At 39.7% G+C, this 16410-nt stretch overlaps 1 protein-coding gene and 1 long non-coding RNA gene across 3 annotated transcripts in view; one reads left to right on the plus strand and one right to left on the minus strand.

The window, feature by feature from the left end:
- Positions 1-3164: 3164 nt before the first annotated feature.
- TSPYL1 (TSPY like 1) lies at positions 3165-8718 on the minus strand. Of its 2 annotated transcripts, XM_059082919.2 has the most exons (2): positions 8267-8645; positions 3165-7993 (listed from the first exon to the last, which is right to left on the minus strand). In XM_059082919.2, exons 1-2 carry the CDS (start codon positions 8508-8510, stop codon positions 7194-7196), a joined length of 1044 nt encoding a protein of 347 aa, XP_058938902.1. In that variant the 5' UTR covers positions 8511-8645; the 3' UTR covers positions 3165-7193. The 2 variants fall into 2 exon arrangements, with proteins under 2 accessions (XP_058938902.1, XP_058938901.1); XM_059082918.2 differs by having other exon boundaries at positions 3165-8718.
- A 169-nt stretch (positions 8719-8887) lies between these two features.
- Positions 8888-16410, plus strand: part of LOC136792454 (uncharacterized) — a 34723-nt gene continuing 27200 nt past the window's right edge. The window contains exons 1-2 of the long non-coding RNA XR_010836264.1: positions 8888-8947; positions 9705-10031. This is a non-coding gene — a long non-coding RNA (uncharacterized lncRNA). The remainder of the gene's footprint in view (positions 8948-9704; positions 10032-16410) is intronic.

The following is a 16410-nucleotide window of genomic DNA, read 5'->3' on the forward strand; positions in this document are numbered from 1 at the left end:
TACACGAATCCCAAAATAAGTTTCTAGATATATGGTCAATTTGGGGCAATGTTGGGTCTTATCTAGAGCTGTATGAAATAACGCATCTTCACCAATAACTCTTCACAATAATACATGCTTCCTACTTACTTCTTATAGTCCCTAATTATAGACCAATCTTTTAAAATATGACTATTTTTATTACTTTGATGGAAATTGAGCAGGTCTATAAACTAGGCTTTTAATTGTGCATTTCTGTAGTTATTTGTTTTCTAATTTTGATGACTGATTAAAAATAAGCTCTATAGGGCTTCCCTGGTGGCGCAGTGGTTGAGAATCCGCCTGCCGATGCAGGGGATATGGGTTCGTGCCCCGGTCCGGGAAGATCCCACATGCCGCGGAGCGGCTGGGCCCGTGAGCCATGGCCGCTGAGCCTGCGCGTCTGGAGCCTGTGCCCCGCAACGGGAGAGGCCACAACAGTGAGAGGCCCGCGTACCACAAAAAAAAAAAAAAAAAAAAAGCTCTATAACATCATTTTTAATATTTCTCCAACTTTATTTTGAAAAATTTCCAACCCACAGAAGTTGAAGTAGTAATATTAAAATATTAATACTGCCTTCAAAGAAAAAAGCAGAGTGATCAATAGAGGTAAAAAAAAGATCACTAAGAAGTCATTTTCTTTTTGACAAGGAAATTTGAAAGACAAAGCACATCTGCTATAATGGACTGTATCTGGGAGGAAATGGCACACTTTTCTAACACCTCTGCCTGGAGGGGGCATCTTTCCCTAATTCCTTAAGAGGTGCCAAGTATGCTTGCTGATGCCCTAGAACAAAGTTAAACCACACACACACACACACACACATACACACACACACACACACACACACACAAACACACACACACACATATCTACAGATGATGGAAAGATCATGTCTTAAAGATGCTACATCACTCTGAAAGGAAGATCCCGGGAGGGAGAAGTTCAACAATGAGGTGGCTAGTCTAGATTTGCAAACAACATGAAATTAGGGAGAATTACTCATTCATTAGAAAGAATCCTCCAAATGTTAATAAATTAGGAGAATTAGCCTAACATAATAAAATTTAATATAGATACATGTAGTGTTGGACACAAAGTTCAATAAAATGCAGTAAGATGGTGAAGCCAAACTCAGCAGCATGTGAATACTTTAAAACTTAAGGGTTTAGTAAAAGGGTAATATTGCTGCCCCAAAAGCTAATGCTCTCCCAGGATCCATTTAAAGAAATATACTATTCATAATAAAGGCAGAAAAAAATATCTCATTCTATTTTGTTATTTGGATGTTATTTTGTTCAGTTCTGGGCACCGAGTTTAATAAGAGCACTGGCATAATAAACCTTGTTTAATTAACATACAAAACAGAGGAGGAAAATTGAAAGGACTGATATATAGCCAAGTTGGTGAGGGGATGTTGAGAAGGATGTAAAGATCTTCAAGTACTTAGAACTCTTTGGTGGAATCAGGCTAATTCTGTTCTGCAAGACTACAGGGGTCAAAATAATGGAGCAAATGTGCTGTGAAGGATATGCCAGGCCCTTTGCAATAGCTAGATGTAAGGCAGTGGATTTCTGAGTAAATTTAACAAAACTGAAAACAAGTGAGCATTCCCTCACTTCACGAGTCCAAGGAAAGGTTATCCATGATTCTAAAACCTGTCTGCACCTTAAGATCTAATTTAATTGGTTTGAGGGAGAGCCTAAGCATCAGGATTTTTTCAAAGCTCCCCAGCTATTTATAATGGGCAGTCAGGTTTGAGAAATATTAAGCTAGATGACTTGTCTGGATATGAACTAAATAATTAAAATGAGATGCAGGTAAATGAAAATTAGTATTTTTTAGTTACATATTATATGCCAGGAATTGTGCTTGGCATTTTCACACTCTAACCTTTATTAACTGTTAATACTTGTAATCTTTTAGCACAGTGCTTGGAACTTAGTAAGCTCCCAATTGGTTGCTGTTATTATCCGCTCTATAACCATATAATCCATTCTCCAAATATATCCTGGGAGAATATTAGCTTATAATAAAGATATTATCATCCCTGCATTACGGACAAGGAAACCAAGGCTCAGGGAAAAGTATTTACTTTGGCTAATGCACTAGGTGGTAGATTGTAAAACTGAGTTAATCCCAATTTAAGACCAGCGTGTCCTCCCTGTCTCTTCAAGTTGCTAATAAGACATTTGGTTATTTATAAAAATTAGCAGTTTACCTAACTGCCCTTTTCCATTTTTAATAGAACCATTTCTTCCTGGCCTGTTCTCAAGGAAATTACATTAAATGCAAATCCTGAAAAAGTGAAGCCGAGAAGTAGACATTTGTTTTCCTAACGTAGCCCCATGGAAATTCTTCTGTAGGTTTCGAGAACCTCTGAAGTCAGAGGAAATAGATCAAGGTGACCCTACAGAGCTCAAACAATTCACTTCAAGCAAACACGGTGATGGTACTGTTCACAAGTGAAACACCTCCCATTCTGATGAATGGATAGATTGTTATCTGTCCCTTCTATACAAATCTAGGACTTCAATTGTATACTAACATTGAGGGAGAGGAAGATGGCCCTGAGGGCATGGTCCTGATCATCTGACACCTCCTCCTGGCCACATTAAGCCCCCCCGAGGAGTTTTCTTATGCACATAACTAATTTGAGGATGTGAATTTGCTGAAGAGGAAACATCCAAAGAATGGCACCCCCTTAATGAGATAGTTCAAGGCCAAGTACAACCTTTACTATCCCATATAATCCTTAATATAGCACCCAATACAAAATAATTAATAACTGCTTCAAATTGTAATTTTCACTACACTTTAGACGACACTAATTTTCAAAAATAAAATACTTTTCAGGAAGGTACAGAGAACATAAAAATATAAAATACATATTAAAAAATAAAATATACTTCTTCAAGTGGTGAGCATTGAATTGACTTGGTCCAAAGCTAGCTTGGGATATTTTTTTTCTGTTGCTGGCCAACTGTTAAAATTTGGAGCCCACGTAACATACACAAAATGGTGTGTTTACTGACCGAAATTATTTTATTTTCTGAGCTTCATGTACATCTGTAAACGAAAAACTACAGACCATTTTATTCTAGAAAAATACGAAGCTGTTGGTTATAAACGTTGTTAGAGACTATTATTTATTTATTTATTTATCTATTTATTCATCCATTCATTCATTTTTGGCTGAGTTGCATCTTCCTTGCTGCGCGCGGGCTTTATCTAGCTGCGGTGAGCGGGGCTTACTCTTCTTTGCGGTGCGCCGGTTTCTCACTGCGGTGGCTTCTCTTGTTGCGGAGCACGGCTCTAGGCGCACAGGCTTCAGTAGTTGTGGTGCACGGGCTCTAGAGCACAGGCTCAGTCGTTGTGGCGCACGGGCTTAGTTGCTCCGTGGCATGTGGGATCTTACCGGAGCAGGGTTCAAACCCGTGTCCCCTGCATTGGCAGGCAGATTCTTAACCACTGCGCCACCAGGAAAGCCCGAGACTACCTTAAATAACCAATGTAACTATCAGCGCAAATTTGGCACCCATATCTACCCTAGTTATACCCCAAATTAGTTTACGCAATACATTTTACGAAGTACTGAGTATATCTTAGGTACTCAAGAACAAATTGATTAAAGACATATCATTTTACCTTTTACCCACTGGCTTCTAACTATACTTTACGCATCTTGAATTTTAGCTAGATAAACCTTGCCCTAAAGTCAAAAAATTTCATGGGGAGAAAAGATTAACAAGTTAAACTTTTACAGATATTTTATATGCTTTGACATATTCATCAAGAAGTCTAGAACCATGCTGTCCTATATAAAATTTACCAGCAGCCACTTTTAAAAAATGGGTAAGTAGGGGAAATTAATTTTATTATTATATTTATTTAACCCAATTTATCAAAAATATTTCAATATGCAATCAGTATAAAAATTCAGACATTTTACATTGTTTTTCCACACTAAGTCTTTGAAATCAAGTATGTATTTTATACTTTAGCAGATCTCAATTTGGACTAACCACATTTCAAGTGCTCTATAGCTATTGGTGACAAGTGGCTACTGTATTAGACAGAACATGTCTATAGAGTCTAACGCCCTTTCTATCTCCAGTGTGATAGTCACCTTAAAATGTACAAAATCAAAGCACATAAAAGTTGATCTAAAATTAATGCCCTGTTAAAATGGCAAGTGAAAAGTTATAGTGTTTAAACCTTTTCTAATTATTTAAACAAGAAATTTATTTAAGAAAGGCTTTGCAAATTTGTTGACATCACTTTTACAAATGGCTTGAAAACTGTTTTCTTCTTTCCACTACCTCATCAAAACTCTTTTCCGGGTACTAAGTTATTTTGTTCTTTTTTTTCCATTTGAGTTATTCATTTTGTCATTCAATAAATATTTATCTGGTGACAAGTATGGGCAAAACATTATGCTAGATGCAGTAAGGAGGGTAAAAGACACCCTACCTCTGCTTTCACAAAGCTTTCAAATTAGAAAGAAAGGGAGTGAAAAACATGTGAAAGTGTATCTCTTTATTTTATTTTACTGTATCACTGTGTCAATTATTTGGACATCAGTCTTTTCCCAATTCTTTAACAACAAAGGGAATGGTCTTCTTATCTTCCCAGGGTCTGACAAAATGCCTTAATATTTGCGGAATTCACTATAATGATTTATTACATGTTATTTTCTAGAACAGAGGTCCCTACAAAGTACACTAAGTACAAAAAGAAATATTTCATTTTCCCTAAGAAAAATAGAAAAACTATAAGGCAAAAGAGTTATCTACAACAGGCCTTAAAGGATTTGACACAGAAGATGGTAAGGCTTGAAGAAAACAAGTTTCTACAGTTTAGAAAGTATAAGGATAGAAGAGTGTATCACTCATGATAACAACTCTATCAATGTTTGCTTACTAAATGCACAAGTGAATAGAGAGAGCCTGAATGACCTGAGAATATCATTTATAGAAACAGAAATGGAGGCTTTAAGGAAGCAAAGGGGGGATGGTGTTACATAGCTGTATGGAAAAGAATGCAATCATGAGTAAGAAGGTGAAATTGTTACCATTTTAAAGTAAAACAACAGAAACAACAAACCTCCCTACCGAAAGTACAGTAGTGTTCCTCATTTTCTTACTTTTGGGATAATGCCTATTGTATCCATTTAAGAACTTTAATAATTCCATAACCTGCTATCACCTAGAACAATTTCTTCATGTGTGTTTATGCGCAGGGTGAGAAATAAGAAATCTAGCAGAGTAACATGCTTTTATTTTACCATCATGCATATAAGGAAAGACAAATATATCAATGGTATACTTTCAATGAGACAGAGCAACCTCACGAGTATTTATGCTACTTAGGAAAAGAGACACATCAATTACTAAGTTGTTAACTGGGCAAATTATCAAGACAAGCCACACATTTTTAGTAAGTTATTTTTCCATGAAGACAACAATTTCCAAAGTCTTAATAGTATGACAAGATCAAGTTATTCAAATTATATTTCTAAGGATACGGTTTTAACAGAAACAACCTGAAATCCGCTGTAGATATTCATTTAAGTCTCTATATCATACAGGAAAATAAGACTGTTCCAAATGTTCCCAACTGAAAGCAAAATAAAGCCTGTACAGCTCAATTTTCCCAGTAAGCAGAAATAACATAACAGGATTTACTAAATACTAGTTAAATAAAAGACACAGTATTAACCCTCCTCATAAAGTCAGTCAAATGAAAACAAGAAAAAGCATGCAAGGTTGCGTTGCATTTCTTTAAAGATCTCTTTTCTAGACAACATATTTAACATTCCAACCCCCTTCAATTCTCCCATGTTTATCCTGAGAAAAAGAACTTCTCTCATCACTGCTGACAGAGAAAGAACCTTCCTTGAAGGCTCTCAGTCTAAATTTTAGGCCCAATTTTTACCTGGCTCATTTTTGCCTGTGGTCTTCTGTTTAGTTTCCCATGCTTTGGGCACCCATCACAGTATCTTTAGTTCTCCCATCCATTAGGGCCTAGATATAGCTTTTCATTTAATCTAATAAATCTGTCTCCCTTTAAACCCTCTAGATGTTGCTAAAGAGGGTGGAGGATAGGGAAGAAAGCAGAGGGAAATAAGAGCTCTATTACACAAGACAACCTGTCTCAGGAAATAATGGAGAGCCAAATTAAAACTAAAAGACCTGATTCTGCAGATGTTTATGAGCTATCACTTCTTTTAAGAGCCAGGAGAGAGACAATGGAGAAAGTGTACTGCCACCCTGGCACTTAATCACGCTCCGATGAGAAAAGGAGGCACAAAGAGGTACCTAGCTTTTGGCTGAATTCACTAGTTGAGGATGAGAAAGCCTGGTACTTTGAATGGACACCAGCCTTAGACCATCCTGCCACAAGGACAAGTCTAACTTGTCACCTCAACCACTTGCCTGACAGTTAACTGGGTTCTGGATGATGGGAGTGGAGGGAAGGGGGGTGGGGGGTGAGGAATAGAGGAGATTTGGGGGAGAAGAATGGAAGGTCTTTTGTGTGCCGGCAGGAAACCTGGAGAGTGTTTACCAGAAACCAGAGTGGGGCTGACAATGGTCTAGAAGATGTTCATCCAGTAGGTAGCAGCCAAAGGCACAGCCAAGTAGCAGACAGCGACAGGTGGCGACCAGAGGCACAAGAAGAGCAATGGAGTCACATAAATCATACAGACCAAGTGGTCCACTGCTGTTCTCCCTTGATATCATTAAAGGCCCGCAACTGTCCACAGGCTATATGCCTGTACTGCAGAGCAAAGCGGGTAGAATGGGCTCCTAGACAAAGCTAGAATTCCAGGTATAAGAAGCAGACCGGAGGCCCTGGGAACAAACGGGGTCCAAGTAGTGCAGATAAAGGCAGTGCAATTTACATCATCACAAACTTGGCTTAGGAGTGGTGTGAATCATGGCCATGCAGCATGTGATATTAATGCACATGTGGAAGTGGAGGAGCGTGGTCATGATGGTCTCAATCTTGAGGCTGAGAGAACTGAATGTCCAAGGGAAAAAGGCTGCAGAAATGTCAGAAAAAGAAAGGGGGGAAAAAAAAAGTAGAAGGCATACCCATTTCTTTTGCCCAAGCACAGGTCCAACAAGGGGCGGAAAAGGACTTTATGCAGGAACATTACCAAGGGCAAAGTTTAACCAGACTGGAACCCGAAGGGCCTGGGGATCTCCACTGGCTCCCTTATTGGGCGACGTCTGGCTCTATGGACTCCTTCACGCAGCAGGTAGTACTGCAGTGGATTTGGCCACAGGTCCTCTTTGATAATCTCAGCAATCCTGTCAGACTCTGGAAGGCTGTGGTCTGAAAACCAGGTGAAGAAATTGCAAACGACCTCTTGGTTCCTGCGAATGAAGGACTGGGGTTCACGGCCCCGGCGCCATATGATTGGAGTGGAAAGAGACACCACTCGGCCAGAGGCTCTGACCTCATATTCCTTGACAATCAGCTTGTTTCGAAAAAAGGGGTTTCTTCGAAAGAAGAACTTGAACTTGCAGCCTGTTCGAGGATGCCTGAGCTCCTTCACCTCCAAATTGGTTATGTATCTTAACATCTCTGCATCTTGGCCCCTAATCATGGGGGACAACTGGGGGTGGTTCCGAAAGGCAGTGACCCAGAAGCCCGGGATATTCTGAATGATGTAGTTCCTCCTCTCCAGGTAGTGTCGACGCATCCGTCCGAACTTATGTTCTAGTTGCTGAAAGGCCCGGTCAGCCTGAGCATTCACAGTGTCCAGCTCCAGCTGGATGGCCTCCAGAGGGTTCATGCGGAGATCCATCCGCAGGGGCCGGTGCCCTGCCTCCTCCACCACTCTATTCTCCACCATTTCTATTTCTTCACCTACTGGCTTCTCCTCCATCTCCATCTCCATCTCCTGCTCCTCTCCCTCCTCCTCCTTCACTCCTTCCTTCTCCGCCACCTCCTCATCCACTGCGACTGAGAAGAGGGGGCCCTCTTCAGTTTTCACTTCCTCAGCCTTCGCCTCCCCCATCAACTCAGATCCGAACCTCTCCGCGCCACAGGTTTCTAGGGGCTTCTCCCCACCAGGGCCCCTCGGCTCTCCCCGCCGACCGCCATTTCCCCGGCTGCCGTCCGTCGCCAGGGATACAAACACCGTTTCCAGTCTCTCCCTGGGAGGCGGAGACTGCTCTTGCCCCGCTTCGGGCGCTACGAAACTGCCATCCCCACCGCCTCCGATCTGGGGCTTACCGGCACAGACCGGATCTGCAGGAGCAGCGCGGGGGGCGCCCCGCTCCTCTGGAAGTTGGGACGGTGGGAGCGCGACGGCTTCGAAGCTCCCCTCACCCGTCTCCGCCATCACCTGTGACACCTCGATTTCCTCACGGAGCTTCAGGCACCTGGGAGAATCCGGGTCTCCGGGAAAACGGTCGGGGACGGTGAGACTGTGGGTTTCAGGGAGAGGCGTCCTCTCGACCCCATCCGGGCCGCTCATGTCGGCAGTAGCCAGACAAACGTCAGGCTACCGTCTGTTTCTCCTCGCAGAAGCCGCGCTCGGCGAAAACCCACCGCTCTCACCGAAAACCCGCCGCTCTCGCCACCCACTCGCTAGTCTCGCGAATGTCTCCGTGAGGGTGACGTCACAGCTGTAGATCTCACCCTGACGCGAGAATTGGCAAGTCCTGGTGTGGCTTATGTGGTATCATAAGGTCCGAGCGTGTTTTCTTAGTTTTATTCCTATGAATTTAAGCGTGTGGACTGGTAGTTTGACTTACGTAAATAAATGTGGCTCGCACTCAGAGGCTGCAGCAGTGAGGACCCTTCCTGCGTTGCATCTGAAGAGTACCTCCAGCTTGTAGGGATCCCAGGACTATACTGCCTGCCGTCGTCTGAAAACGTTTTTCTGGTGTTTGGTATTTTCTAGGCAGGAAGGTAAATCTACTCCCTGTTATTCCATAATGGCCAGGAGCAAAAATCTTCTCTTTATTTTTAAACTAAGTTGAATAGCAAATTGTTTCCCTTTTCTCAAGTAGAAGTGAAATGAAAATATTCTGGCCTCTAACATCACTGGGAGAAAAAGCTACTGAGTGAATTTTCACCACAAAATTGATGTATATTGTTCCTTGCTAGTCTTACCTTTATAGTGTGCATCAAAGAAGAGCTTGTCCTAAGTAATGTCTGCAGGAATTAAGTCAGGATCGATTTGCTAAATCTTGCTCCATGGCCCCTCACTGCAGGAAATAGAAAAGCTATTTCCAGCCCCGTAAACTATTAATCTATTAACGAGTTTAGTTCTGCAAGGAGGTAGGAAAGGTTGGCTTTGGTGAAGTATCCATGGTAATTAGCTCATAGAGCTAACTTTAAGAGGGATGTCAGTGTCTCTGGTTGTTTTAGTTTGTTGACTTGTAAGGAAAACTGGTGTTACAGAGTTAGGAGGCCTCAGAGAAATACCGGTGGAGGGGCCACCCACTGCCATTTTTATGAAGAAAAGCCAGTTAAAACGGGTAACCAAGATGGTCTTAAGTAGAAAAGAAACTGCATAATGCCAACTTCCAGTTAGTTGCCTCAAGGTGTAAAAGAGGCAAACTTTTTTTTTTTTTCTATTTGCTTTGCCTTGTATAGTAGACTGAATAATGCCCACCCCCAAGATGTCCACGTCCTAACCTTCAGAACCTGTATGTTATCTTAGGTGGCAAGAGGGACTTTGCAGATTTGATTCGGTTAAGGAGCCGGAGATTGAAAGATTGTCCTGGATTATTCGGGTGGATGGACCCTGTGTAATTATGATGATAAGGAGGAGGCAGGAATGTCAGTGTCAGATGTGATGACCAGAGCAGAGGTGAGAAAGAGAGAGAGAAGAAGGAAAAAAAAAGATTTGAAGATGGAGGAAGGAATGAAGATCCAAGATATAAAGGTAACCTCTAGAAGCTGGAAAGGAAGGAAATAGATTTTCCCATAGAGCCTCCAAAGGAATGCAACTGCGCCAGCACCTTGATTTCATCTAACCTCCAAAACTGTAAGATTATTAATTTGTGTAGTTTTAAGCTGTTAAGTTTGTCGTAATTTGTTACAACAGTATGAAATGAACACTCCTTGGGTTGAGGTTTAGTTGTGTCTATGTGTGGCTCAAGTTTTTCCTGGCAGCATCCCCTTCAACCTCACCATTGCTTCCCCTGAGGTCCTGCCCAACAGCTACGATGTATCATATCTTGAGTCTCTTTTTGGCTATCAAGTCCAGAAATATACTTAGGCAGTACGTACACAGAAGGCAAAGTTAAACCCAAAACCTACCATAAAATATGTTTGAGAAGACTGTGAACTCTAGCACAGGGTCATGGTTTTGTTTAGTACTGTTTACCTAGTGCCTGGTACACTGCCTTCCACAGTGTTGCATAGATTATTAGAATGTTAAACAAAGGAACAGATGCACAGAATACGGTTTCTTCTGCCTGCAGCTTGGTGCTTGCAGAAGTAAGGGGCACATGGGTTGTCACCCTGCTCTCCTCCCTGTCAGCCACCAGCAAACCAATGGACTGCTCTACTGTCTTCAGTAACGAAATCCTAGTCAGAATGAATTTGGACATATGCATCAAAGCCTCAGAAAGCATAGAAAAACCACAGGGAAAACAGGTTTGTTTTACAAATAATGTATATTTGTGTGGTCACACTGTATGACAAACAAACACTGAAAGGACTGACATATTTGGGTGAGTTTACATAGCAAAGCCTCAAACCACCAGCACTGTATTTCCAATTCTTCTCTCATTTCTGAAGAAGCCAAGGTAATGATTCCAAGCCTTACTTCACTTCTGTATGCAAGAAACGGATATGAGCCTGTGATGCATGGCTGAAATTACTTTTATATAGATAAGAATGAATAATGGAATTTTTCACAAGGCCCACTTCTTCCTCATTACTATGAAATCATCCTCTGTCTTGGAGCTATAATAATTTAATTTGGCCTAAAGTGGAAACTTTTATTACTAACATGCCTTCTATTTTTGAGCGGAAGACAGTATCAGGCTTTGACTAGTACTAGAAGATGTGGCTTTATTTGTCCAAGTCACCATTATGATGTCCAAAAGTATAATTAATTAGTACTCTAACTGATAATGTTAGCAAAGACTCCAGTGATAGATGGTGCATGTAAATGTAATCAGGACTGTGGTGAGTATAATTTCCCCCAAGAGTATTGAGACACTTTGGGGGAACCCTTCCTTCTCTTATTGTCAGTACATTTGAAAAAGGCCATGATATGGACTCTTTGAATGAATCAGAAATGAGGACAAACTTAAATTTCTTCTCATTTTAATTATCTGAAAATCACAGTAGAGAAGTGATTGTGATTATAACTCTTTATTATAAAAGATGGAGGGCCGAGGTTATCACTTTGGAGTAAGTGCTCACTTTTGAATAAGAGGGGCAGCTAGAAGCAAGGATTTAGAAGGAAAGGCAGATATGTGTGTTCTATGCCATTTCTTTTTTTAAAGGAAGTCTGCTTGTCAGAAGGAGCTGTCTAGGATTTCAACCTGCACCAAGTCTCATATGCTAAAGAAGTTACTTTGCCATGCAGGGAAAGAAAACGTGGTTGCTATTTGCCACAGAAGATTGTACTTATTATAGTAGGGCTATTCCTTGTGAGTTCTTCCTTTTTTAACCTAAAACCTTAAAAGGGATAAGTGTCTCTTTTATATGATGCAGGTTATCATGCTATCTGAAACATACTCTATTTGGGCAGATACTACCCATTCTGTAAGACCTCACCACAAACCTTTCTTGCTTTAGATCGTGCTAGGCATTTTACATGCATTAAATTGTCAAACATTATAGAAGAGGAAACAATAATGCTGAGAGGTTAACTGCCTTAACCAAGGTTATACGCTACATTTTGCCTCCCTCTCCCTAACTCTACCCCTAAGGTAGAGTTCCTTTACCACTCTACCACTCCTCCTCTGAATTCCTGCAACTCTTATGAGCTGTGCCATGCAATTTAGATGTAATTATACTCTTCCTCTTAGTGACCCTGGTTGTTTCATACATGTCAGTCTCATCATCCCAGCATTATCCAATGAGATAGGAGCCCAATTGCTTCTTCCTTTGTATTTACTCAACATAGCATGGAGCTGAGATTTTGGTAGATTTTTTTTTTTTTTTTTTGAGGTACGCGGGCCTCTCACTGTGTGGCCTCTCCCGTTGCAGAGCACAGGCTCCGGACGCACAGGCTCCGGACGCGCAGGCTCAGCGACCATGGCTCACGGGCCCAGCCGCTCCACGGCATGTGGGATCTTCCCGGACCCGGGCACGAACCCGCATCCCCTGCATTGGCAGGCGGACTCTCAACCACTGTGCCACCAGGGAAGCCCTTGGTAGATTCTTAAGGATATTTGTTGATTTGAATAAATTAAAACCTTGATGATCTTACAAAAACTAACAGTGTGTCTGTACTGCTTTACATTTTACTTGATGAGGGAATATATTTTGGTTATGTTTCATATATTACCTTCTTGCACTTTGGAATCTAAGATGTATTTGTACACTACAGAGCAGTTGTGGGGCAGTTGGCAATAAACCCCACTACCCCAAGGAATCTAATATATTCTAATATGGTTCTGTGAGGAAACGTTCACAAAACTATGAAATTATTCTCCATATATCAAGGAATCATTGATTCTTCAGGAAAGATTTCTCAGATGGTAATGATTTTAGCAGAAGTTCAGACAACTTTGTTTTGCAGAATGATATATTTTATGCTTGTAATTAATGAAGCTTTCACATACTTACTGCTAATGATGTACCAGTCACTGTTGTAAACACCATCCCATTGTATCATTTAGTTCTCATAAGAACCCTGTGAAGTAATGCTGTTATGACCATTTTACCCACTAGGGAAATGAGGCAGAGACTGAGTCACTCAAAATTACCTACAAAATGATAGACCCATGATTTAAATCCGGGTAGTTTGACTCAAGAGATCATGCTCTCCGAACAAAATGCGAAGTTACTTCTTAAAATAAGAGCATAAGACTGTCCTCTCTTAGTGTTAAATTAATATGCAATTTTATTCCTCCTCCCCCATTTCCTTATCCACAAGCATATTAATATTTGTTAGGTAAGTGCCCAAGAATTTGATTTCTGTTTAGAGGAAAACTAGTTATTCATGATGCCTAAATTCAGTATTTTCTAAACCCTGTCAGACCCAGCATCACCTTTTTATAACAGATATTTTCTAATAGTCATTACTTTCTTGAAATTCATGGATAATGTAATCCACCTACACATATAAATAGAAAAACATCAATATAATGACTACCTGATATAAAAGAGAAAAGTAATTTATAATAGTATCTGTTTCAACATGTAAAGGCATTAACATGCCTAAGCTATAAGAAATGACAAAGTAGTTAGAAAGTTACACCTGTTGCTCTAATCACCATGGATGGAGACTGATACAGGTAGGTTTTCCTGATGGCTCAGATATCATCAGTAGCATTATTCTTGGTGATGAGATTTTCTGAAATGGTGACTAAATCTTGGTTAAGTTCAGGAAAAGTTCCCCTCGCTTGCCCAGCTCTGTAGTTCTTCCATTGTAAGAAATATGTTTTCACATCTCTGAAATCAGGGTGTGTTTTACAAGCACTGTTAGCCAGGTGTCAGTAATGATCATTGTAACTGTCATTGCCTGAACATATGCAAACCGGGTTACTGTTACCGATTTCATTTCCAGACAGACTCTTTGAAGACCATGTGAAGAATGGTTATAACCACTAGTTGTTACTATGTCCTAATGCCCCATCTCCTCAAGCCCCTCAGCTCTCACCCATAGCAGGATACAAGTCAAGTGTCGTTTCTTCCATGAAGCTTTCACTGACTACTTTAATCCACATGGATGTCTTTCTCCTCTGAAAACTTCCATCAATATCTTTGGAAGGCTCCAAAAGTGCCAACATCAAAACATACGAAATTGGTGTCAGTGGCTTTGAAGAAAACCTGGACATGAGTTGAGCACTGTTTTAAGAAATACAGCATCATCAAAATACTCAATAGCAAGAGAATAATTTTGTTTTGAAAAACATGGATGTTGACAACTCTGAGTCAAAAATTTTCTGAATATAAAGAAGTTTTAGAAATACCTTAATTTATTTTGCTTTTTTTAAAATATGTGTCCAGGTGTGTTTGACTTGTTTCTAAATATGTCTAAAGGAGCCCTTTAAATAGAGATAAAATTATGTATAAGAATGCATTGTGTCATAGCTTAATTGGCAATGTTTTTCTTCCCTTTTCTCTGTCTTCCTCTCATTCTTGGTGATATTTAAGTAATATTATGTTTTACAACTGACAGTGTTTTGTCAGATGAAATGCCATAGTTTCCTTCCTGGAAAATTCATTGCATAGTAAAACAGTGCAAACATATTTTGTTTTTATATGTAAAATGATGTTAAATTCCAGGCTCAAATAGATAAATATAAGTGGGTTTCCCTCCCAGAAATAGACTAGTGTCTTGTTGATGAGGACTTCCTGCATGATATCTAGCATCCCTGGCCCACCTAATGAAAGCCAATAACAACCTCCATTCTTTGTAATATCTATAACTCACCCCCACAAATTTCCAAGAGACCCCTTAGGAAGGTACCGCTTCTACAGAGATTTGCTCCTTTGAATACTTGGGGTTAAGGTATTCCCATCTCTTTTCACCAGAGGGAGCAACTCATCTCTAAGAAAGTGGTATATCTAATCTATGATGGAAGAACTTTGGAATGGTCTCTCACTATAAATGAAATACTCTTGCAATTGAAATTGAATCATAACCTTTTCTTCCCTCTAAGCTGTAATCGTTACAAATTAGTTTTCTCACACAGGGTTAGGTTTGTTATAATGGCTTCCCATACTCAAATCAGGCCAAAGTATCTCATATGACCCTGCCTACTCTGATTAGGCCCCTACCCTGTATTACAGAAGTCATGGACCCAGTTTCAAGTTCCAGCTCTGCCACTAACTAGCTGTTTGACCTGGACTAGTAACTTCATCTTCCTGAGTCACAGTTTCCTCATAGATAAAATAGAGATTATAATACATGCTTTAGAGGCCTATTAAAAAGATGAAATAAGATACTGTAAAATATTTAACATTATAAGCTTTCAATGAATAGAAGCTGGTACTATTATTTGTATTGGTTTTATGCTAAAACTTACATACATTAAACTATTGTCCATGGTATAATAACTGGGTACTAAATTCCATTATAAAACAGATAAGTGTTTAGGAGTTCAGAGGAGAAAGACATCCATGTGGATTAAAGTAGTCAGTGAAAGCTTCATGGAAGAAACGACACTTGACTTGTATCCTGCTATGGGTAAGAGCTGAGGGGCTTGAGAAGGAGATGGGGCATTAGGACATAGTAAGCATACTTGTCCACTGCTCCAGTTATTTCAACATACATTCTAGACCTGCATTGTCCAATATAATGGTCAGTAGCCACATGTAGCTATTTAAATTTAAATTAATTAACATAAAAAATTCATTTAATCAGTCACACCACATTTCAGGTTCTCAGTAGCAACATCTGGCTAGGGGCTACTGTATTGGACAGTGTGTAACATTTCATTGTGGCAGAAAGTTACATTGGACAATGCTGTACTAGACATATAGCACCTTCAGGTGGTAGAAAAAGGGCTTGCTAGAATTAAAATGCCATACCACAGAGAGAGGCTTATGCTTTATAAAGTTCTTAGAAAAAAATTATTTATTAAAATTCATGCTTTCAGTTAACTTTTTTAGCAAAAATTGTGTGTGTTTATATTGGGAGTAAGTATTCTCACTGGAAGTACTTATCTACTGGCTCACTTAATATCAAAAAGATAATCCAAATATTATGCAACACACATCCTTCACTATAAAACTTACAGATTTAAAATAATTTACCAAAGTGAGCCATTACCCTTCAGAGAAAGGACTGAAGCTAAATGAATCAAATTCAGAAAGAGTTAGTTGAAAAATTTGTGTAATTACATTAGTCATTTAAATAACCCATAAAATATGTTCTTGGTGAATGAACTCCTACTGTATTTTTAGTAAGATGAAAAAAATTTTAATGGAAATAGTTATGTAGATTTTTAAAATTTTACTATGAATCATAGGGATTTGTTTGGTACAATACCAAAATTTGACAGTAAAGCCATTGAATAAACATGATTTTTATATTTGAAAGCATCTCAAACTCCTAAGGTTAAGAAATTTCATACAAGGGAAAATATTTATTTGCCTTTTCTAGATAAACTCTTTAAACATTGTTCCCGTGAATTTGTGCTGTGGCTGTTAATTAAAACTCCAGAGCTCATATATAAGTTACAAAAATATCAGTAATTTTTAAAAGTACAGTCCCAAGGTCAAAGAACCTT

Source organism: Kogia breviceps, chromosome 13, assembly GCF_026419965.1.
Source record: "Kogia breviceps isolate mKogBre1 chromosome 13, mKogBre1 haplotype 1, whole genome shotgun sequence".
Lineage (NCBI taxonomy): Eukaryota > Metazoa > Chordata > Mammalia > Artiodactyla > Physeteridae > Kogia > Kogia breviceps.

Excerpts from the sequence above, each read along its gene's own strand:
- TSPYL1 (XM_059082918.2), bottom strand. The coding sequence starts at position 8,510 with ATGAGCGGCCCGGATGGGGTCGAGAGGACGCCTCTCCCTGAAACCCAC.